At 43.5% G+C, this 23,916-nt stretch overlaps 1 protein-coding gene and 1 pseudogene across 1 annotated transcript in view; both read left to right on the top strand.

The window, feature by feature from the left end:
• PTPN9 (protein tyrosine phosphatase non-receptor type 9) overlaps positions 1 to 23,916 on the top strand; it is a 105,642-nt gene that overhangs the window by 55,862 nt on the left and 25,864 nt on the right. Inside the window, exons 5-7 of the mRNA XM_024232245.3 lie at positions 5,214 to 5,319; positions 13,548 to 13,658; positions 16,579 to 16,907. Coding sequence (XP_024088013.1) covers positions 5,214 to 5,319; positions 13,548 to 13,658; positions 16,579 to 16,907 — 546 coding nt within the window. The remainder of the gene's footprint in view (positions 1 to 5,213; positions 5,320 to 13,547; positions 13,659 to 16,578; positions 16,908 to 23,916) is intronic.
• On the top strand, positions 9,429 to 13,541 carry LOC129050521 (small nuclear ribonucleoprotein F-like; annotated as a pseudogene).

Here is a 23,916-nt window from a genome sequence, read left to right as displayed (position 1 = left end):
GAGTTGAGACCAGCCTGGACAACATGGTGAAACCCTGTCTCTGATAAAAAATACAAAAAATTAGCTGGGTGTGGTAGCGTCCACCTTTAGTCCCAGCTTCTTGGGGGAGGTGGGGGAGGTTGCTGAGGTGGGAAGATCACTTGAGCCCAGAAGGGTGAGGCTGTAGTGAGCCATGATCACGCCACTGCATTCCAGCCTGGGTGACATAGCGAGACCTGTCTCAAAAAAAAAAAAAAAAAAACCCACAAAAAAGCCCACACAAAGCAAACAACAACAAAAAACATTCAGGGAGAAGTCCAGAAGTATAAAGTTAAGCAAAAACCATCCTTAATAAAAACAGGTGCATAAGCATAAAGAACGAGCTCAGGTCATCACTGTCTCCCTGCTAAGGTAAATGGTATTGTTACAATTCAATTGACAATTAAACTCAAGCCCCGAGAAGTTTTTTACAGTCATCACATGTTAGTCCAGCTGGTTTTAAGATCCTGGTTTCTTCACTCTTGGGCAGAGTTATTTCTATCCTCCCATGCTGTTGTTCTGCTATTCCTTTTTCCCTGGTGCTTGCAATTTACAGTTTCTTACTGCTCTCAACATCTTTAGCTGGTCCTCCGGATTAGAAGTGCTATATTGAGGCCAGGCGCATTGATTCATGCCTGTAATTCTAGCACTTTGGGAAGCTGAGACGGGCAGATTGTCTGAGCCCAGGAGTTTGAGACCAGCCCTAGGCAACATGATGAATCCACTCGCTTCTTGAGGGCAGGAAACTTTCTTTTTAACATCCAAATCTCTGTAGGTTGAGAGAGAATGGTATCATGAACATCCACATATCCATCATCCGTCTTCTTCAAAGTGATCTGTAACCAGTCTTGTTTCATTGGTAGCCCCTCATGGATCTCCTATCCTCAGTTTCTTTCTTTTTTGTTTTTTGAGACTAGGGCTTGCTTTGTTACCCAGGCTGTAGTGCAGTAGCATAATTGTAGCTCACTGCAGTCTTGAACTCCTGGGCTTAAGCAATCCTCCCATCTCAGCCTCCCAAAATGCTGGGATTACAAGCATAAGCCACTGCATCTGGCTTCTCAGTTTTTTTAAAACCAATGTCAGGGACTGTGTTTTAAACTTCTTGGTGTTTTCTGTAACATGTAGCTCAGGAATTTAAAAAAAATTTTTTTTTGAGACGGAGTGCAGTGGCGCTATCTCAGCTCACTGCAAGCTCTGCCTCCCGGGTTCATGCCATTCTCCTGCCTCAGCCTCCCAAGTAGCTGGGACTACAGGCGCCCGCCACCATGCCCGTTTTTTTTTTTTTTTTTTATTTTTAGTAGAGATGGGGTTTCACCTTGTTAGCCAGGATGGTCTCGATCACCTGACTTCGTGATCCGCCCGCCTTGGCCTCCCAAAGTGCTGGGATTACAGGCGTGAGCCACTGTGCCCAGCCCATTGTAAATCTTAAACTGGGTGCAGTGGCTCATGCCTGTAATCCCAACACTTTGGGAGGCCAGGTGAGAGGATCGCTTGAGTCCAGAAGTTCGAGACCAGCCTGGGCAACATAGCAAGACCTCATCTCTACAAAAGTTTAAAAATTAGGCAGCCAGGCATGGTGGTATTTGCCTGTAGTCCCAGACACTCACAGAAGGCTGAACTGGGAGGATCACCTGAGCCCTGGTAGGATCACCTGAGCCCTGGGAGGTCGAGGCTGCAGTGAGCCATGATTGTGCCACTGCACTACAGCATGGGCAACAGAGTAAAATGCTGTCTTAAAAATATATATATTCTGGTGGCTCATGCGTGTAGTCCCAGCACTTTGGGAGTCCAAGGGGGTGGATCTCCTGAGGTCGGGAGTTCGAGACCAGCCTGGCCAACATGGTGAAACCCCGTCTCTAGTAAAAATACAAAAAATTAGCCAGGTGTGGTGGTCGGTGCCTGTTATCCCAGCTACTCAAGAGGCTGAGGCAGGAGAATCACTTGAACTTGGGCGGAGGTTGCAGTGAGCAGAGATCACGCTATTGCACTTCAGCCTGGGCAACAAGAGCGAACTCTGTCTCCAAAAAAAAAAAGTGTATGTATATATATACACACATATATAAACACACATATCTATCTATCTATCTATCTATCTATCTATCTATCTATTCTATACCCTAAAGTGTGAAAATCTTACTGCATTCATGTTTTATGTGCCTTCACAGGATGAGCACTTTGATCTGGGAATATAGAACCTGGATCATTCATTATGCATCCAAGCTTCTTTTTTTTAAATTCTCTTTGCCCCCTCACTGACTTGTTTTTGTTTTAGTCCCCTGCCACAAGCTGGAGTCATGAGGGGAAAGCCCATAATTTGAATTTGACCCTTGAGGAGCTCATGGAGAAATAGAAAGTATCTAGATCTGGATAGCCTATTCAATAATTATGCCACACATTTTCTTTGTTTCTTTTTATTTAAGAGACAGGGTCTCACTCTTGCTCGGGCTGAAGTGCAGTTGTATCATCATAACTCACAGCAGCCTCAACTCCTGGGCTCAAATGATCCTCCTGCCTCTGTCTCCCAAGGAGCTGGGACCACAGGCACGTACTAATAAACCCGTCCAATTTTAAAATTTTTTTGTAGAGGCGGAGTTTCACTCTGTTGACCAGGCTGGTCTCGAACTTCTGGCCTCAAGCAGTCTTCACATCTCAGTCTCCCAAAGTGCTGAGATTACAGGTGTGAGTCACTGGACCTGTCCTGTGCCACACATTTTAACGGCATCTTGGACCTTTGTGGATCATGGTCTCTCTGGGGTTGTGAAAAAAGAGTCAAGGGCAGGGCGCAGTGACTCACACCTGTAATCCCAGCACTTTGGGAGGCCGAGGGGGGCAGATCACTTGAGGTCAGGAGTTTGAGACCAGCCTGGGCAACGTAATGAAACCCCATCTCTACTAAAAATTAAAAAATAAATGAAGAAATAAATAACAAAAAGGAGTAAAGATTTAACACTAATGTAACACATTAGGTGCCAGTTGAAACTAAGTCTGCTGGAGAAACTTTCATGTACCTCAGAATTAGACATTTTTGAAATGTTAGCTCATGGGCGGGTGCTTCTGCCTTGGAATTTGTTAAAGGGATGAAGATATGGAGGTTCCCAGGAGGTGCTGGTGCAAAAATAGTAAGATACAAAATAACTTTGAGGCTGGGCACAGTGGCTCACGCCTGTAATCCCAGCACTTTGGGAGGCTGATGTGGGTGGATCACCTGAGCTCAGGAGTTCGGGACCAGCCTGGCCAACATGGCGAAACCCCGTCTCTACTAAAAATACATTAGCCAAGTGTGGTGGCGGGCGCCTGTAGTCCCAGCTACTCTGGAGGCTGAGGCAGAAGAATTGCTTGAACCCAGGCAGCGGAGGTTGCAGTGAGCCGAGATCCCGCCGTTGCACTCCAGCCTGGGTGACAAGAGTGAAACTCTGTCTCAAAACAAAAAACAATAACTTTGAGACTCCTGATTTCAGGAATGTGTTTTGTGCCAAACATTTTCTCAATTCTAAATAGATGTGAAAACTCTTGCTGTCATTTGTGAGTAGTCCAATCAAATAATTTATCCTGATGACTATTTGGGTCTGCAAATCACATATAAGTACGGATCTGGCTTGGTGGAAGAGTACATGTTTGAGAAATCTTTATAAATCTGGGAAATTGGACTAAGGAATACTTTCTGTATCTTCAAATGTTCCTCAGTTTGGTCTGGGAATAGGCTTACTTTTTTTTTTTTTTTTTTTTTCCCTGAGATGGAGTCTCGCTCTGTTGCCCAGGCTGGAGTGCAGTGGTGCAGTCTCAACTCACTGCAACCTCTGCTGCTTGGGCTCAGGCAATTCTCCTGCCTCAGCCTCCCAAGTAGTTGGGATTACAGGCATGTGCCACCATACCCGGCTAATTTTGTATTTTTAGTAGAAATGGGGCTTCACCATATTGGCCAGGCAGGTCTCGAACTCCTGACCTCAGGTGATCCACCTGCTTCAGGCTCCCAAAGTGCTGGGATTATAGGTATGAACCACCACACCCAGCCATGGCTTACTATTAATACCTGTTAATCTGCTTTTTTTTTCTTTGTTTTCCCTCTTTTTTCTTTCTTTTTTTTTTTTTTTTAAAGAGAGTCAGGGTCTTGCCATGTTGCCCAGGCTGGTCTTGAACTCCTGGGTTCAAGCGATCCAGCTGCCTTTGCCTCCCAAAGTGCTAGGATTAAAGGCGTGAGCCACTGTGCCCAGCCTTACTTTTTCTTAAGACAAGATCTCACTCTGTCTCCCAGGCTGGAGTGCAGTGGCATGACCTCCCTGCAGCCTCGACCTCCTGGGCTAAAGTGACCCTCCCACCTGAGCCTCCCGAGTAGCTGGGACTATAGGTCACTACATGATGAGGTATTGTCATGTTGCCCAGCCTGGTCTCAAATTCATGGGCTCAAGCTATCCGCCATCCTTAGCCTCCCAAAGTACTGAGACTATAGGCATGAACCACCATGTCAGCCTTAATCTACTTTTTAGGAATGCTTTCCAAAGGCCATTTATGGGTTTGTTCTCTTCCTCCACGAGGTCATAAGAGACAAATTTACTATCAATGAGCTTAGAGGCAGTTTTGTTCTACACAGTTTTTCACAGGTCTGAAATATTTTCTTAGAGATGGGCTTCCAGTCTACTGAATTACAATTCAGTGACCATTTATTTTTAAGGGCTGTGCTAGGGACTGTTGGGCATAATGAGTTGAACAACAAGTTCTTGTCCTTTAGGAGAGAATCAGATGGCTACACAGAGTATATTAAGGCCACAAGAAAAATCCACAGAAAGATTTATGGGGCTTTAAGGGAAAAAAACGATTGGTAGCATGTTTGATTACAGTTATCAGGGAAATTTTCATGGAAGAGGAAACTTTGGGGTTGAGTACGGAATATGTTATATGATTTGGGTAGGTAGATTCAGAGGGGTGGGAGAAAACAGTTCAGATTTTGATAACTTAGTTGCTGTAGAGCATTCTCAACCTATGAGTTTGGCATTTGGTAAATCTGGATAAATCTGCCTTAATAAACATAGCAGACACCAAAGATAAGAGATCTTTTTGTAAGACCAGTGTGCAGTCAGGCAGTTGTTTTGATCCTAGATGTGTCTCATACTCTCAGGTTTTGTTTTGGCATTAGGCTTTCAACCTGCCTCATCCATCTTCTTACTTAGAAATGTTTTTGTTCAATGGTTGATTTACAGCTTTGAAACTCAGAGGAATGGACTGGTGTTTATCTATGACATGTGTGGTTCTAATTATGCCAACTTTGAGCTGGATCTTGGCAAGAAAGTCCTAAACCTGCTGAAGGTAAGGCTATGGAGGGCCCTCTCAAGTTTCTTTCAATGCTTGGGATTTTTTTTTTTTTTTTAATTATTTGGGAAAAGATTTAGGAAAGATGCAAACTTCAGACATTATGTTCAGTGTAAAGGTCATCTGTAAATGATGACTACTCTGTGCTTCCTTAGAACAAGACATGATCTTAAAAGTGAAATGGGAGGAATTCAGGTAAAAAATGCACAGGAACAGCTGGGCGCCGTGGCTCATGCCTGTAATCCCAGCACTTTGGGAGGCCGAGGTGGGTGGATCATGAGGTCAAGAGACAAGACCATCCTGGCCAACATGGTGAAACCCTGTCTCTACTAAAAACACAAAAATTAGCTGGGTGTGGTGGTGCGTGCCTATAGTCCCAGCTATTCGGGAGGATGAGGCAGGAGAATCGCTCGAACCTGGGAGGCAGAGGTTGCAGTGAGCCGGGATTGCGCCACTGCACTCCAGCCTGGCGACAGAGCGAGACTGTGTCTCAAAAAAAAAAAAAAAAAATGCACAGGAACATTCTGAGTCATAAAAGTGGGATGGGCTGGGTGCCATGACTCACGCCTATAATCCCAGCACTTTGGGAATCTGAGGCACACTTATGTGTATAAGGTGTATATGAAACATACATAAATTTAGGCCAGGCACAGTGGCTCACACCAGTAATCTCAGCACTTTGGGAGGCTGAGGCGGATGGATCACGAGGTCAGGAGATCGAGACCATCTTGGCTAACATGGTGAAACCCTGTCTCTACTAACAATACAAAAAAAAATTAGCCGGGCCTGGTGGCGGGCGCCTGTAGTCCCAGCTACTTGGGAGGCTGAGGCAGGAGAATGGTGTGAACCCGGGAGGCGGAGGTTGCAGTGAGCCGAGATCGCACCACTGCACTCCAGCCTGGGCGACACAGTGAGACTCCGTCTCAAAAAAAAAAAGAAGAAACATACATAAATTTCCTGCTTAGACTTGGGTCCCATCCCCAAGATATCTCATTATGTATATGCAGATATTCTAAAATCTGAAAAAAATTCAAAATCTGAAACAGTTCTAGTCCCAAGCATTTTGGATAAGGAATACCCAACCTATGTTATGAATGGTGCTGTTATGAACATTCTTAAACATGTTTTCTGGTGCATATGTGTAAGAGGGTCTCTAGGGAAGTGTTTCTCAACCTTTTTTCATTGTTGCCTCACTAAGGAGCCTTTTTAAATATTTTTTCCCCTAATAATTCCTCTTCTAATGAAATTTTAATACCATAAATATACTGCATATCTCTATGTACTCTTTAAAATCTATTTATTTTTTATTTTATTTTGTTTTATTTTATTTTTATTTTTTTTGAGATGGAGTCTTGCTCTTGTCACCCAGGCTGGAGTGAGGTGGTGCAATGTTGGCTCACTGCAACCTCCACCTCCTGGTTCAAGTGATTCTCCTGCCTCAGCCTCCTGAATAGCTGGGATTACAGGTGCCTGCCACCACGCCCGGCCAATTTTTGTACTTTTGGTAGAGACGGGGTTTCTCCATGTTGGCCAGGCTGGTCTCAAACTCCTGACCTCGGGTGATCCACCCGCCTCGGCCACCCAAAGTGCTGGGATTACAGGCGTGAGCCACTGCGCCTGGCCTTATTTTTTAAATAAAGACAGAGTCTCGCTATGTTGCCCAGGCTGGTCTTGAATTCCTGGGCTCAAGCAGTACCGCCTCCTTGGCCTCCCAAAGTGCTGGGATTATAGGTGTTGGCCACTGTGCCTGGCCTCTTTATGTACTCTGTATAGATAAAAAGAGTGGATTTCTTTTTTTTTTTTTTTTTTTTTTGAGACAGAGTCTCACACTGTCGCCCAGGCTAGAGTGCAGTGGCACGATCTTGGCTCACTGCAAGCTCCACCTCACAAGTTCATGCCATTGTCCTGCCTCAGCCTCCAGAGTGGCTGGGACTACAGGCGCCCACCACCACGCCTGGCTAATTTTTTTGTATTATTAGTAGAGACGGGGTTTCACCATGTTAGCCAAGATGGTCTCGATCTCCTGACCTTGTGATCTGCCTGCCTCAGCCTCCCAAAGTGCTGGGATTACAGGCGTGAGCCACCGCACCTGGCCCGATTTCTTTTTTCTTTTTTTTTTTTCTGGCTCACCTCACCCTGCTCTCCTACTAATTTTACCCCTTTGGTGAGGTGATATCTCCCCCATTGAGAATGCATGCTCTAGGTTATACACTTAGGAGTAGATTGTTGGGTCCTAAAGTCTGTGAAGATTTAACTTTATAAGACAATGTCAGACTGTGTTTCAAAGCAGTCGTACTCCCTTGCCATGTGTAAAGATTTCCATTGATCTACATCCTCTCCAGCACTTACTAATGTCAGACTTCTTAATTTTTTTCCCAATCAAATGGATATGAAATGGTATGTTGTGGTATAGCTTGCATTTCTTTTATTAGTGAAATTAACTATCTCTTCATATATTCGTTAGCTATCTTCTGTGAAATGTTTATGATTTGTCCATTTAGAAATTAATAGTTTTTAATATATTATTGATTCTAATCCATGAAGATACATATATACACACACACAAATAATGTGTGCGCACAGTAAACTGTCTCTTAATTTATAGCTTGTTTTTTTACTTTTTATGAAGCTCTTTGACTAACAGAAGTTCTTTTTTTTTGAGACCAAGTCTTGCTCTGTTGCCAAGGCTGAGTGCAGTGGCATGATCTTGGCTTACTGCAACCTCTACCTCCTGGGTTCAACCAGTTCTCATGCCTCAACCTCCCAAGTAGCTAGAATTACAGGCATGCACCACCACACCCAACTAATTTTTGTATCTTTTGTAGAGATGGAGTTTCACCATGGTGCCTAGGCTGGTCTCAAGCTCCTGAGCTCAAGCAATCCAGCCACCTTGGCCTCCCGAAGTGCTGGGATTACAGGCGTGAACCACTGCGCCCAACCCACAGCGCTTAGTTTCATGCAGTTTTCCAATATTCCAGCCTTTTCATGGGTGGGGTTACCATGCAACACTGGCGGTCTAACTAGGAAGAAATCATTCCTGAGAAATCCAAAAGAAAAAAAAAAAAAAGAGGAATTGTAGCTAGTATCTTCTAGCCTATTCTTTTTGCCACTTTTTTTTCTTTTTTTTTTTTTGAGACAGAGTGTTTCACTCTTTTGCCCAGGATGGAGTGCAGTGGTGCTATCTCGGCTCACTGCAACCTCTGCCTCCCAGGTTCAAGTGATTCTCCTGCCTTAGCCTCCCAAGTAGTTGGGATTACAGGTGCTCGTCACCACACCTGGCTAATTTTTGTATTTTTAGTGGAGATGGGATTTTGCCATGTTGGCCAGGCTAGACTCGAACTCCTGACCTCAGGTGATCCACTAGCCTTGGCCTCCCAAAGTGCTAGGATTAAAGATGTGAGCCACCATGCCCAGCCCTTTTTGCCACTTTGAAAAGACTGATTCTTTTTTGTTGTTTGTTTGTTTTGAGACGGAGTCTCTCTCTGTCCCCCAGGCTGGAGCGCAATGGCATGATCTCAGCTCACTGCAACCTCCGCCTCCTGGGTTCAAGTGATTCTCCTGCCTCAGCCTCCCAAGTAGCTGGGATTACAGGTGCTCATCACCACACTCGGCTAATTTTTGTATTTTTAGTAGCAATGGGGTTTCACCATGTTGGCCAGGCTGGTCTCGAACTTCTGACCTCAAGTGATCCGCCCACCTTGGCCTCTCAAAGTGCTGGGATTACAGGTGTGAGCCACCACGCCCAGCCTCAAAAGACTGATTCTCAATCTGACATGTCACTCTCTGTTCTCTTCAGTTACCCTTTAGTTCTACTGATTTGGAAAATCCCCAGCACTCCTCTATGGAGAATATACAGCATCTAGAACAAACTTCTCCAAAGGCCTCTTCACTGAAGTGTGATAAACTACTTTCATCTTTTCCTTCAGAGATGCAACAATTTATTTCAGGACCTAAATGTCCAAAGTCCTTTTAACCACCAAATCAAAAACCATTCTAGTGAAATACCTGTTATTTCCACAAAATGATACATAGAAAGTAGAAGCTATTATGTCTCTTTTTTCAGAGCAAAGAACTACAGACCTGGGCCTAGTCCATTTACATGACTGTCTGGGGGTACCTGCTGCAGTCACCAGGGATGGGTGGCAGCTTGGTCAGCAGTGAATAGCCTGCAGCATTCTCCTGTGGTTATAAAGGATTTACCCCTCAATCCCAAACCTTTCCTCAAGGGATTAACAGAAAAGCCAGTGATGGTGGAACTTAAGTGGGGAATGGATTACAAAGGCTAACTGGTATCTGTAGATGAACCAGATCTACAGATGTTATCTATATGAACATGTAGCTTGCAAATACAGAAGAATACATAGTTGGGGTATTGTCTGGACATCTGGATGAAGTTTTACTAAAGTATAATAATGTCCTTTGTCTCAGAGGTGTGGAAGAGGAAGAGGATGGGGAAAAGAGAGAATAGCATCTTTTCTGGGGGATTTTTAAAATATGTATTTCTAGACAACAAAGATTTGTTTGTTTTTCAAATAAATAAATGACTGTATGGCACCCTCATATACTGTCAGTTCAGTAAGTCGTTAACACCTTTTGGAAGGCATCTGGCATTATAAATCCTTAAAAATGCACATACCCTTTGATCAGTTGTATTTCTGAGATTATATGCTAAGGAAACAATCAGGAAAACAAAGATTTATAAAAAGTATTTACTGTACATTTATTTTAGATAATTAAAAATAATACCTTAAGCTGGCTCCAGTGACTTAAATCTATAATCTCAGCCCTTTGGGAGGCTGATGTGGGAGAATTGCCTAAGGCCAGGAGTTCAGGACCAGTCTAGGCCACATAGCAAGACCCTGACTGTACAAAATTTAGCTGCATGTGGTGGTGTGTGCCTATCATCCCAGCTACCCAGGAGGCTGAGGCAGGAGGATCACTTGAGCCCAGGATATGAGGCTGCAGTGAGCTATGATCATATGATTGCATTCCAGCCCAGTTGATAAAACCCTGTCTTAAAAAAAAAAAAGAATATTCATAATCTTTAGCCAAATAATCCCAGTCTTAGAAACAGCTTCTTAAAATAATTTAAAAGGAGGCCGCGTACAGTGGCTCATGCCTTTAATCCCAGCACTTTGAAAGGCCAAGACGGGCGGATCACTTGAGGCCAGGAGTTCGAGACCAGCCTGGCCAAGATGGTGAAAACCCATCTCTGCTAAAAATACAAAAAAGTTAGCCAGGCGTGATGGCGCACGCCTGTAATCCCAGCTACTCGGGAGGCTGAAGCAGGAGAATTGGTTGAACCCTTGAGCAGATACCGTGCCACCGCACTCCAGCTTGGGTGACCAAGTGAGACTAAAAAAAAAAAATATTAAAGTGAGTCTCAAAAAAAAAAGGAAAAGATAAAGTGCGCATATCAGGATTATTTAGGACTGAAAACAAACTGAATAATCAGAATGATGGTTACATGGTTAATTAAATTACCTGTGTCATATTTATTCCCCAGGATATTGTGACTTTGTTAAAACTGACAAATAGAAAGTCTAAGTTGGGAAAAGACAAGACTTTTTAATATGTGAAGGTGGAAAACAAAACAGCTACCCATATAGAAAAAAATGTCAGATTCCTACATCTCATACTATGTTCAAAAATCAACTTCAGATAGGTTAAAGTCTTAAATAGCAAAAACAGGCCAGGCGTGGAGGCTCACACCTGAAATCCCAACACTGGGAGGCCAAGGCAGGCAGATTGCTTGAGCCCAGTAGTTTGAAACCAGCCTGGGCAACACGATGAAACCATTTGTATTTTTATTCTACAAAAATACAAAAATTAGACAGGCATGGTGGCACATGCTACTTGCGAGGCTGAGGTAGGAGGATCACTTGAGCCTGGGTGGTCAAGGCTACAGTGAGCCATGATGGTGCCATCGTACTCCAGCCTGGGCAACAGAGTGAGACCTTGTCTCAAAAAAAAGGGACAAAAACAAAAGTTTAAATTTTTAAAAGAAAATAGCTCCTCAAATGTGGACAAGTGGAAACAATGTGGAAAATAGCTCCTCAAATCTGGACAAGTGGAAACAACCAATGTGTACAAGTGGAAACAACCCAAATGTCCATCAATGCATTAATAGATAAGAAAAATGTGGTATATTTATGAGGAAATATTATTCAGCTTTAGAAAGCAATGTAATTCTGAGACATGCTACAATATGGATTAACCTTGAAAACATGCTAAGTAGGATAAACAAGACAAAAAGACAAATATAGTAGGATTCCAGTAATACGAGGACCTAAAATAGGCAAATTCATAGAGACAGAAAGTAGAACCAAGGTTACTAGGGACTAGGGGGAGAAGGGAATAGGGAGATGTTATTTAATGGGTACAGGGGTTTTGTTTGTGATGATGAAATAGTTCTGAAAATGAATAGTGCTGATGGCTGCATTGTGAACATACTTAACGCCAATAATTGTACACTTAAAATGGTTTAAAAGGTCAATTTTGTTGTGTATATTTTACAATAAAAAAACCAAATTAGAAAAATTAATACACATTGGTGGAATCGGTGGTACAGCAGTAAAAAAAAAAAAAAAAAAAAAAAGTACTTTTTCTGATATTAAAATAGAAAAGGATTTAAGACACAAAACACACTAACCAGAAAAGAAAACAGTAATACATTTAACCATATGAAAATTAAGAACTCCACGCCGGGAGCAGTGGCTCAATGCCTATAATCACAGCACTCTGGGATGCCAAGGTAGGAGGATCACTTGAGATCAGGAGTTCGAAACCAGCCGGCCAACATGGTGAAACCCTGTCTCTACTAAAAATACAAAAAATTAGCCAAGTGTAGTGGCGCAGTCCCAGTTACTTGGGAGCCTGAGGTAAGAGGATCATTTGAGCCTGGGAGGTACGGGACTCAGTGAGTGGCGATTGTGCCACTGCACTCCAGCCTGGACAACAGAGCAAGATCCTGTCTCAAAAACAAAACAAAACGAAAACAGGGCAGCCAACCAAACAAAAAAACTAAGCACTGTGGATTAGGAATGAATGATTTTTTCATCTTTATATCTTGTGTGGATGAGGATATCTCCTTTTTTTAGATCTCATTTGCCATAGTGCACATTAGATTATATTTATTGATTGGTAAATACATAGATGAATGAATAGATTTTAAAAAGATTATGCATACATCAGACTGAATGAAAAGTTATGAAAGAGAAATTTTTTAAATTTTTTAATTTTCATTTATTTATTATTGTTAAAATTTTGAGATGGAGTTTCGCTCTTGTCACCCAGACTGGAGTGCAGTGGTGCAATCTTGGCTTACTGCAACCTCCACTTCCTGGGTTCAAGCGATTCTCCTGCCTTAGCCTCCCGAGTAGCAGGGATTACAGGCATGTGCCACCATGCCCGGCTAATCTTTGTATTTTTAGTAGAGATGGGGTTTCACCATGTTGGCCAGGCTGGTCTCAAACTCCTGACATCAAGTGATCTGCCCGCCTCAGCTTCCAGAAGTGCTGGGATTACAGGCGTGAGCCACTGCGCCCAGCCATATTATTTTTTTTGAGACAGAGTTTCGCTCTTGTTGCCCAGGGTAAAGTGCAATGGCGTGATCTCAACTCACTGCAGCCTCTGCTTCCTGGGTTCAAGTGATTCTCCTGCCTCAGCCTTCTGAGTAGTTGAGATTACAGGTGTCTGCCACCATGCCCGGCTAATTTTGTGTTTTTAGTAGTGATGGGTTTTACTATGTTGGCCAGGCTGGTCTTGAACTCCCAACCTCCGGTGATCCACCCACCTCAGCCTCCCATAGTGCTGGGATTATAGGCATGAGCCACAGCACCTAGTCAAGAAATGTTTAATGTTCAGTTTATTCATGATCTCATTTTTCCTTCAAGTTTTAATAACGTAACTTTTTTAGGAGGCATGTATGTATGCTGATGTGTGGTATGTGTAGGATATCTGTTGAGATGAGAAGTCAGAATAGTTTTTGATCCATAAAGCTTATGGTAGACAAGAACTTAACATTGTTATTTTTAAAGGTAAATCAGCTTCTAATTTCTTCAGTTTGTTTAACCACTTTTCCTCTGGCTGCTGAGATCAAACCTGAATTAGGCTGTAGACTCCCCCTGCTGGGTAGGAATGGGGAAAAGAGCAGAAAACCTAAACTTGGGCTTGAAGAGTCACAGGTTCCATTACACTTAAATCCTCATGTGTTTTCTCCACAGGGAGCATTTCCAGCCCGTTTGAAGAAGGTGCTGATTGTGGGGGCACCCATATGGTTCCGAGTGCCCTATTCCATCATCAGCCTCCTCCTGAAGGACAAAGTCCGGGAGAGGGTAAGGCAAGCTCGCCCTTTTTTATCTGGAGGTGAATAGATACAGTGAATTCCTGCCAATTAATTTTCTACCTTCAAAAAATCCTCCTGGCGTGTCTCCTAGAGCCCATTCTGCTTCTGTTAGTGCATTCACTTATATTCTCTACCTGATGTGTTAGTCAGTTCGATACAGACTGCCTCTCACTGTCCTACAAGCTTCTTGAAGTTTGAAACTAAACACAGTTTATCTGGTTCTCACTTTCTATAGCACCTTGCATAAGATAGTACTGAAGGAATGTGTCCTGGAGGTAACTTGGGGATAGCTGCTACTTCCAAAATTTATCCTAGTGCTGCATAGGCCTTTAATATTTAATAGCTTGTAATATAACTGCATTAGTTGAACTGGCATTAGAATTTGTTCAACTGGAAACATCATTCAATCCCTTGAACACCAGGGTTGTGGAGGAAAGTTTTTCGTTATGTCTCTTTCTGCCTTTATTCCTGGCATTTTTTTTCTCAGAACATCTTGTTGGTTCCCAATTTCAAAAGCGTTCAAAATTACCTTAATTCTGGGCCAAGTGTAGTGGCTCATGCTTATAATCCTAACACTTTGGGAGTCTGAGGCCAAGGCGGGAAGATTGCTTGAGGCCAGGAGTTTGAGACCAGCCTAGGCAATATAGTGAGACGCCGCCGCCACAATAAAACCAAAAACTTTAATTCTGTTATAATCTCCTGAGTGTTCCATGATTTAAAGATTTATGGTCTCAGTTACTGATTGCAGCAATTAAAAGACAGGACATGAAAGTGAAGACATTTGGTTCTGTGTAAGCTACTTAGAGACCTAATGACACAGAGTAGGAGAGAGCTTTTCTTTTTTTTTTTCTTTTTTTCTTTTCTTTTTTTTTTTTTTGAGACAGAGTCTCACTCTGTTGTCTAGGCTGGAGTGCAGTGGCATGATCTTGGCTCACTGCAGCCCCGCCTCCTGAGTTCAAGCCATTCTTCTGCCTCAGCCTCCTGAGTAGCTGGGAGTACAGGCGCACACCACCACACCCAGCTAATTTTTGTATTTTTAGTAGAGACGGTGTTTCACCATATTGGCCAGGCTGGTCTCGAACTCCTGACCTCATGATCCGCCCACCTCGGCCTCCCAAAGTGCTGGGATTACAAGCGTGAGCCACCTTTTTTGAGACAGAGTCTCGCTCTGTCTCCCAGGGTGGAGTGCAGTGAAGCGATCTCGGCTCACTGCAAGCTCAGCCTCCCAGGTTCAAGCCATTCTCCTGCCTCAGCCTCCCTAGTAGCTGGGACTACAGGCATGTGCCATCATGCCCGGCTAATTTTTTGTGTTTTTAGTAGAGACAGAGTTTCACCATGTTAGCCAGGATGGTCTTGATCTCCTGACCTCGTGATCCACCCACCTCAGCCTCCCAAAGTGCTGGGATTACAGGCGTAAGCCACCGTGCCCAGCCAGGAGAGATCTTTTCTTTCTTTTTTTTTTTTTGAGACAGAGTTTTGCTGTTGTCACTCAGGCTAGAGTGCAATGGCATGATCTTGGCTCACTGCAACCTCCGTCCCCCGGGTTCAAGTGATTCTCCTGCCTCAGCCTCCCAAGTAGCTGGGATTACAGGCTCCTGCCAACGTGCCCAGCTAATTCTTGTATTTTTTTTAGTAGAGATGGGGTTTCACCATGTTGGCCAGGCTGGTCTCAAACTCCTGACCTCAGGTGATCCACCTGCCTCGGCCTCCCAAAGTGCTGGGATTACAGGCATGAGCCACCATGCCAGCTGGAGAGATCTTTTCTAAAGTAACTCTTTGAGAGGAATCCATAGGCAAGTTCTTGCACTTGAATTATAGGAATTATACATGCATGTATAAACTCAAAATATATTAAGCACTTTTTGTAGTCGAAGCACTGGTTCCTGATAATTAAAAATTAAGTGAGACAGTCTACCCTCAAGGAGCTCATGGTCTTTATAGGGAACACAGAGACACACATATGAGGGCTTTGGCTCTGCCGGAACGCAGAGGAGCATATTGCCTCAGGCAGTCAGGAAAGACTTCACAGAAGAGGTGAGCTGTGCTGGTCCATGAAGAGGCAGAGGAGGAAAAGAAGGCATTCCAAGAAGAGACGACAGCAAAAGAGATGAGCTTTTAGTAGGAAGAGCATCCCCATTCCACAGAGATCCTAAGGAGAACCAGTTAAGCTAATTTGTTCCAGCATGGCTATGTCCAAGCAGAGAGCAGAATTAAGTTTTATGATTACTACAAAAAATTAGCTGGGCGTGGTGGTGTGCATCTGTAGTCCCAGCTACTTGAGGGGCTGAGGTGGGAGGATCACTTGAGCCCAGGAGGCTGAGGCTGCAGTGAACCTTGATCATGCCACTACACTCCAGGCTGGGTGAAAAAATGAGACCCTGTCTCAAAAAAAAAGTGTTATCTAACATTTTTCCTGGGCTACCCTGCCTCTAGGTGTCTTGCTTTCATAGAATCCTATCTTTGTGAACAGTTATACCAAGCTGAGTAAAACACAAGCTAACAGGCCTTAGAATTGGTTGTCTGAGTATGGGGTTGACAAAAATAACTACTACCTATGCATTCTTAGTGGCCAAAAAAAGAGTACCAGCATGCAGCAATGCTGGGAAGCCTTGTTAATAATATAAAGCTTTTGTTCACTATATCGTCCTTTCAGAAGATGTATAACAGTGTCCTTAATTCCAGGAGTGAATTTTATATACATTCTGGGAGTTCACATTTTTATCTGGCAAATTCATAGGATTTAAATCTCAGGCAGATGAAATGTAGTCTACTACTTTTACAAGTATACCTTGTATTTCAAGAAAATCTTATCCCATCCTCCAAACCTGATATAAATACATTTATTCTTTGTCATTCTATATGCCTTTCCCTCCTCCCACATACTCACATGATTCTTTCTAACCTTCCAGATTCAAATATTAAAGACATCTGAGGTCACGCAGCATCTGCCCAGGGAGTGTCTTCCAGAAAACCTGGGTGGGTACGTCAAAATTGATCTCGCCACTTGGAATTTCCAGTTCCTACCCCAGGTGAACGGCCACCCAGATCCCTTCGATGAGATCATCCTGTTCTCCCTCCCTCCTGCCTTAGACTGGGACTCAGTACATGTTCCAGGTCCCCATGCTATGACCATCCAAGAGTTGGTAGACTATGTTAATGCCAGGCAAAAGCAAGGAATCTATGAGGAATATGAAGACATTCGTCGTGAGAACCCTGTTGGCACTTTCCACTGTTCCATGTAAGTAGAAAAAGTTTGGGCCAGCAGCTGGTTACCAGGATGCTTCTGGTGGGCTCTGGCAACAGCTCCTTCCACCCCTCACTTGCTTAGCAGAGACCCTTCCTTGTGTTAGGGAACATCACTCTCACATAAATGATGGTTTCTCACATGCAGAAAGAGGTACTTTCTGCTTTGGTGCTTCTTGCCAACATCCTATGCTCTGAAATTTCTGAAGGTCTTTGGTACCAACAGGATAACCCTGTTAGACATATTTTTGGATATTTTTCTGAAATGCAAGTTTTTTTAAAAAAAGTAGGTTCAAAATAGGCTACTCTCTATTCCAGTACTCAGTGTGAGTGCTGGTCTGTTCATTTGGGCAGTTTCTCCCCATAACATTTATGGTATAACATTACTTCTTGAGGAGGGGTATGTGGTACACTTAAAATAATCCACAGCCAGAGAGTACAGTTGCCTCATAGGACTTTAACCCCTTGAGATTTTCATTCTTCTCAAATCCTATCACAAAACCATCTGGCTAGTTTATAACTCTGGCTCATAACTGCTTGATAACTATATATATATATACACACACACACACACACACACACACACACACACACAAATTAGCTGGGTGTGGTGGCGCACACCTGTAATTCCTTCCTTCCTTCCTCCTTCCCTCTTTTTTTTTTTTTTCTTTCTGAGACGGAGTCTTGTTCTGTCACCCAGGCTGGAGTGCAATGGCACGATCTCGGCTCACTGAAACCTCCGCCTCCCAGGTTCAAGCGATTCTCCCTGCCTCCCAAGTAGCTGGAATTATAGGCACGCACCACCATGCCTGGCTAATTTTTGTATTTTTAGTAGAGACAGGGTTTCACGATGTTGGCCAGGTTGGTCTTGAACTCCTGACCTCAGGTGATCTGCCCGCCTCAGCCTCCCAAAGTGCTGGGATTACAGGTATGAGCTACCGCACCCGGCCTCATTTTCTTTTTTCTCTTCTCTTCTTCTTTTCTTCTTCTCTTCTCTTCTCCTTTTCTTTTCTTTTCCTCAAATTCGTAGGTTAAAGTGATCCTCCTACCTCAGCCTCCTGAGTAGCTGGGACTACAGGTATACGCCACTATGTCCAGCTAATTTTTTATTTTTTGAAGAGATGGGGTTTTGGCATGTTGCCCAGGCTGGTCTCAAACTCCAAGGCTCAAGTGATCCTCCTGCCTCAACCTCCCAAAGTGTTGGGATTACAGGTGTGAGCCACCGCACCTGGTCAGATTATTTCTCTTACCATGTTGCTGTCATTTCTCTTACCATGTTTTAATTGGCTGCCCCAGAAATCTCTTTCTCTCCAGCTAGTGAGCTGTGACTGTTGAAAACTACAGAAACGAGGGCTGGGGACAGTGGCTCACGCCTATAATCCCAGCACTTTGGGAGTAAAGGTATAGGAGGATCATTTGTGCTCAGGAGTTTGAGACCAACCTGAGCAGCATAGCAAGACCCTACCTCTACAAAAATAAAAAACGAAAAAATTAGCCAGGCATGGTGGCACACTCCTGTTGTCCCAACTATGCAGGAGGATCACTTGAGCCCGGGAGGTCAAGACCACAGTGAGTTATGATCACACTACCAAACTCCAGCCTAAGTGACAGAGTAAGACTTTGTCTAAGGAAAAAAAAAAAAAAGAAAAGAAAAAAAAAAAGGAAAGAAAATGAGGGAAGCTGTTCTAGTGGGTCCCAGCCTCATATTCCAACTTAACCAAAAATTCCCTCTGTGAGTGACACAAGTTATTTCCCTTCTCAGCACTTCGGTTTTCCTCTGTATAATATGTGACTACTGGACTCTGATACTCACCTACCTTTGTAGCTTAAATGTTTTAGAAATCTAGGATTCTGTGAGTACCTCTTCTCTCTTGTAACTCCTGTCCAGTGTAGTTAGTGTGTTCTGAATAAGATGCAGGGATAGAGTCTTTTAGCAAAGCAAAGAGGGAAAATAATGAGTTGGGGAAAATAATGAGATAGGGAAAGTAAGAGATAAGAGGCACTTGAGAAAGAAGTCAATCAGAGCAAGAATGCAAAGGAAAATAAGAGGAGAAAAAGGGGACACAGACCATATATCAACAAGGGAAAGTATTCTTTTCTCTCATACAGCTCTGTTTCTTCCCTACCAGCTCCAGACCCCTATTTTTATTTAATTTTCATTTCATTTTATTTATTGTATTTATTATTTTATTATTATTATTATTTTTTAGAGACAGGGTCTTGCTCTGTCCCCCAGACTGGAACATAGTGGCATGATCATGGCTCACTGCAGCCTCCAACTCTTGATGCTCAATTGATCCTCCTGCCTCAGCCTCTTGAGTAGCTGAGACCACAGACATGCACCACCATGCCTGGCTAATTTTTTTTATTTTTTGTAGAGTCTCCTTATGTTGCCCAGGCTGGTCTTGAACCCCTGGGCTCAAGTGATCCTCCTGCCTCAGCCTTCCAAAGGGCTGGAATTATAGGTGCTACTTATACCCAACTACCAGACTCCCTGTTTACATCCAATCTCTTTTGAAAACAGAATAGTTATTCCCTTAAAGTCTTTTTTGTTGTTGTTGTTGAGACAGAGTCTCACTCCATCACCCAGGCTGGAGTGCAATGGTATGATCTCGGCTCACTGCAACCTCTGCCTTGTGGGTTCAAGCCATTCTGTGCCTTAGTCTCCCGAGTAGATGGAATTACAGGTGTGTGCCACCACACCCAGCTAATTTGTGTGTGTGTATATATGTGTGTGTGTGTGTGTGTGTGTATGTATATATATGTATATTTTTATTTTTATTTATTTATTTATTTTGAGACAGAGTCTCACTCTGTCAGCCAGGCTAGATTGCAGTGCCACGATCTCAGCCCACTGCAACCTCCATCTCCCGGGCTCAAGCAATTCTCCTGCCTCAGCCTCCTGAGTAGCTGGGATTACAGGCGTGTGCCACCACACCCGGTTAATTTTGTATTTTTAGTAGAGATGGGGCCTAATTTGTGTATTTTTAGTAGAGATGGGGTTTTGCCATGTTGGCCAGGCTGATCTCGAACTCCTGACCTCAAGTGATCTGCCGACCTCAGCCCTGCAAAGTGCTGGGATTACAGGCATGAGCCACCGTGCCCAGCCTCCCTTGCAGTCTTGAATCAAGGAAGTACGTTGGAGCAGGGAGGCATGCTAGGCTGATCTGAGAGGATGCACACTTATCCTGGGGATTCTTCACCTTGCTCTTGGTGCTTCTGCAACTACCAGCTGCTGTGAGGCTCTTGAGATGTCATTTCTACTATGGAGTCTCCCCTCCTCCATTAAAAAAGTGGGTTTGGCTGGGCGCGGTGGCTCACGCCTGTAATCCCAGCACTTTGGGGGGTTGAGGCTGGCAGATCACGAGGTCAAGAGATTGAGACCATCCTGGCCAACATGGTGAAACCCCGTCTCTACTAATAATACAAAAATTAGCTGGGTGTGGTGGCGTGCGCCTGTATTCCCAGCTACTTGGGAGGCTGAGGCAGGAGAATCACTTGAGCCCAGGAGGCGGAGGTTGCTGTGAGCCAAGATCATGCCACTGCACTCCAGCCTGGGCGATAGAGCAAGACTCTGTCTCAAAAAAAAAAAAAAAAAAAGTGGGTTTAGATTGTCTTGTTGGCATCATCCAAACCAGCTACCATTTGACAATCAGAGAACAGATCTCTCATCCAATGAGAGGACTTCTAGTCTTGCCTGTTAAATGACTGATTCCCCACTTTATGATTTAGAACCTAGAATCCTCATCAGCTCCAAGCCTCTGACTTACACCAACTCCCAGTAGAGCTACTTACAAAGAACAAACTGTGTCTCCCTTGGAATTCTGGATTATGAAGTGGCTATCAGTGTATATTCATTCTTGCCCAGGATTCCCCTGGACCAAGAGACTTTCTTTCCCTTTTCTCTTTTTACTTTTTCTTATAATTGTAGCTTCACCTGCAGTTGTAACAAATAATGGAGACAGATTACATGTGCCCTTTCTACAGTTATCCCATGGTAACATCTTCCAAAACTATAGTGTAATATCACAGCCAGAATGTTAATATTGATACAATCCACCAATCTGATTTAGACTTCCCCAGTTTTACTTCCTTTGTGTGTATTTAGTTCTGTGCAGTTTTGTCACACATGTAGGTTTGTGTATCTGTCACCATAGTCAAGATACAGAGTTCTATCACCACAAGGCTCCCCTCATTGCCCTTCAATATTTTTATTTTACACTTGATCTTAGCCAAAAGGCTGAGAAGTGATCAATATTTTTATTTTTATTTACTTATTTTTTTTAAGACAGAGTCTTGCTCTGTCACCCAAGCTGGAGTGCTGTGGTGCAATCTCGGCTCCCTGTAACCTCTGCCTCCCAGGTTCAAGCGATTCTCCTGCCTCAGCCTCCCAAGTAGCTGGAATTACAGGTGTGCACCACCATGCCTGGTGAATTTTTGTATTTTTAGTACAGTCGGGGTTTCACCATGTTGGCCAGGCTGATCTCAAACTCCTGACCTCAGGTGATCCACCCACCTCGGCCTCCCAAAGTACTGCGATTACAGGCGTGAGCCACTGTGCCCAGCCTCATTGCCCTATAGTAAACATATACCTCCTTCCCACCACCTCCCCATTCCCAACCCCTGCAACCACTAATCTATTCTCCATTTCTATAATTTTGTCCTTTCCAAATTGTTGTTATATCAAGTAACATTATATAAAATGTAAAAAAATTACATACATATTGTATGTAATCTTTTAGGATTGGTTTTATTCACTAGGCATATTCGTATGGGAAGGGAGAAATATATATATATATTTTTCTTTGAGATGTGGTCTCGCTCTGTCGCCCAGGCTGGAGTTCAGTGGCATGATCTCAGCTCACTGCAACTTCCGCCTCACGGGTTCAAGTGATTCTCCCGCCTCAGTCTCCCAAGTATCTGGGATTACAGGTGCCTGCTACCATGCCCAGCTAATTTTTTTTTTGTATTTTTAGTAAAGATGGGGTTTCACCATATTGACTAGGCTGGGCTCCAACTCCTGACCCCAGGTGATCCGCCAGCCTCAGCCTCCCAAAGTGCTGGGATTACAGGCATGAGCCACCGTGCCGGGCTGAAATTTTTTAAGATGCAGAAAAGTACAGTATGACACTACAGACAACTATGTTCCTACCACGGAATCAACACTGACTCTTGTTAATATTTTGTTATATTTGCTTCATCTTTTTTTTTTTTTTTTGAAACAGAGTTTTGCTCTTGTTGCCCAGGCTGGAGTGCAATGGTGTGACTTCAGCTCACTGCAACCTCTGCCTCCTGGGTTCAAGCGATTCTCCCGCCTTAGCCTCCCAAGTAGCTGGGATTACAGGTGCCCGCTACCAAGCCCAGCTAATTTTTTGTATTTTTCATAGAGACAGGGTTTCGCCATGTTGGTCAGGGTGGTCTCGAGCTCCTCACCTCAGGTGATCCACCCACCTTGGCCTCCTAAAGTGTTGGAATTACAGGCATGAGCCCCTGCACCCGGCCTTTTTTTTTCTTTTTACGAGAGACATGTGTTCTTGCTCTGTCACACAGGTTGGAGTGCAGGTGCGGTGGCACTGTGATAGCTTATGGCAGCCTTAACCTCCTGGGCTCAAGTGATTTTCTTGCCTTAGCCTTCCTATTAGCTGGGACGAGAGGTATGGGGTACCGCACCTTGCTAATTTTTTTGAAGTTTTTGTAGAGAGGGAGTCTTGCTCTGTTGCCCAGGGTGGTCTCAAACTCCTGGGCTCAAGTGATTCTCCCACCTCAGCCTCCCAAAGCACTAGGATTTTAGGCATGAGCCACTGTGCCCAGCTGTCTTTTTAATTAGTATATGAGAGAAAGAATTTATTATAAAGTTGAAAGTCCTTCTAATCCTCATCCTTACTTCTCCCGGCTCATCATAAGCAGCTACTAGTATGAATATGGTATTTCTTTCTAGTTCATTTTGTTTATACTGTTATATATGCATAAGCACTCATGAACAATATAGAGTATTATTTTATATGTGTGACCTTTGTAATTTCTTTGCTTTCAGTTAATATATGCAAATAATTTTTTTCAAAACCAAACAGTTCTAAAGAAGACAAGCAATGACAAAATAAATAGCAAATTCCTGTTTTACCCTCAGTTCCATTACCTATAATCATGTATTCAACTCTTGTAGCTGTTTCCCCTGGTATTTCATCCCTAATTCTAAATTAAAATGCTTATAATATGCCAGGCACAGTGGCTAATGCCTGTAATCCCAGCACTTTGGGAGGCTGAGGTGGGTAGATCGTTTGAGCCTAGGATATCAAGACCAGCCTGAGCAACATGTAGAGACAGGTGAAACCCTGTCTCTACAAAAAATTACAAAAATTAGCTGGGTGTGGTGGCGTGTGTTTGTAATCCCAGCTACTTGGGAGGCTGAGGTGGGAAGCTCACTTGAGCCTGGGATGTTGAGGCTGTAGTGAGCCAAAATTGTGCCACTGGACTCCAACTGGGAATACACAGCGAGACCCTGTCTCAAAAAAAAAAACAAAACTTAATAATACTTTTAGTGACTTTTATTGTAGGTGCTCATTTAGCTCTTATACTATGCCTCCACTTTCATTCTGACTACTCTTCCAATAATTATATGTAACATTCTTAAATTGAATCGTCATTGTACATTATTATGACTATGTAAATTATTTTTACTGGAGAGCTACATGGGCTACTATGAAATGATCAAATATATTAACAATTTTTTTTTTTTTTTAATTTTTAGTAGAGGTGGGATTTCACCATGTTGGCCAGGCTGGTCTCAAAATCCTGGCCTCAAGTGATTCACCTGCCTCGGCCTCCCAAAGTGCTGGGATTACAGGTGTGAACCACTACGTCCAGCCTTTTTTTTTTTTTTTTTTTTTTTTTTTGAGACAGGCTCTCACTCTGTCACCCAGGTTGGAGTGCAGTGGCTCTATCTCGGCTCACTGCAACCTCTGCTTCCCAGACTCAAGCAATTCTCTCACCTCAGCCTCCAGAGT

This window comes from Pongo abelii, chromosome 16, assembly GCF_028885655.2.
Source record: "Pongo abelii isolate AG06213 chromosome 16, NHGRI_mPonAbe1-v2.0_pri, whole genome shotgun sequence".
NCBI classification, from domain to species: Eukaryota; Metazoa; Chordata; class Mammalia; order Primates; family Hominidae; genus Pongo; species Pongo abelii.
This window is presented reverse-complemented; position numbering and strand designations above follow the sequence as displayed.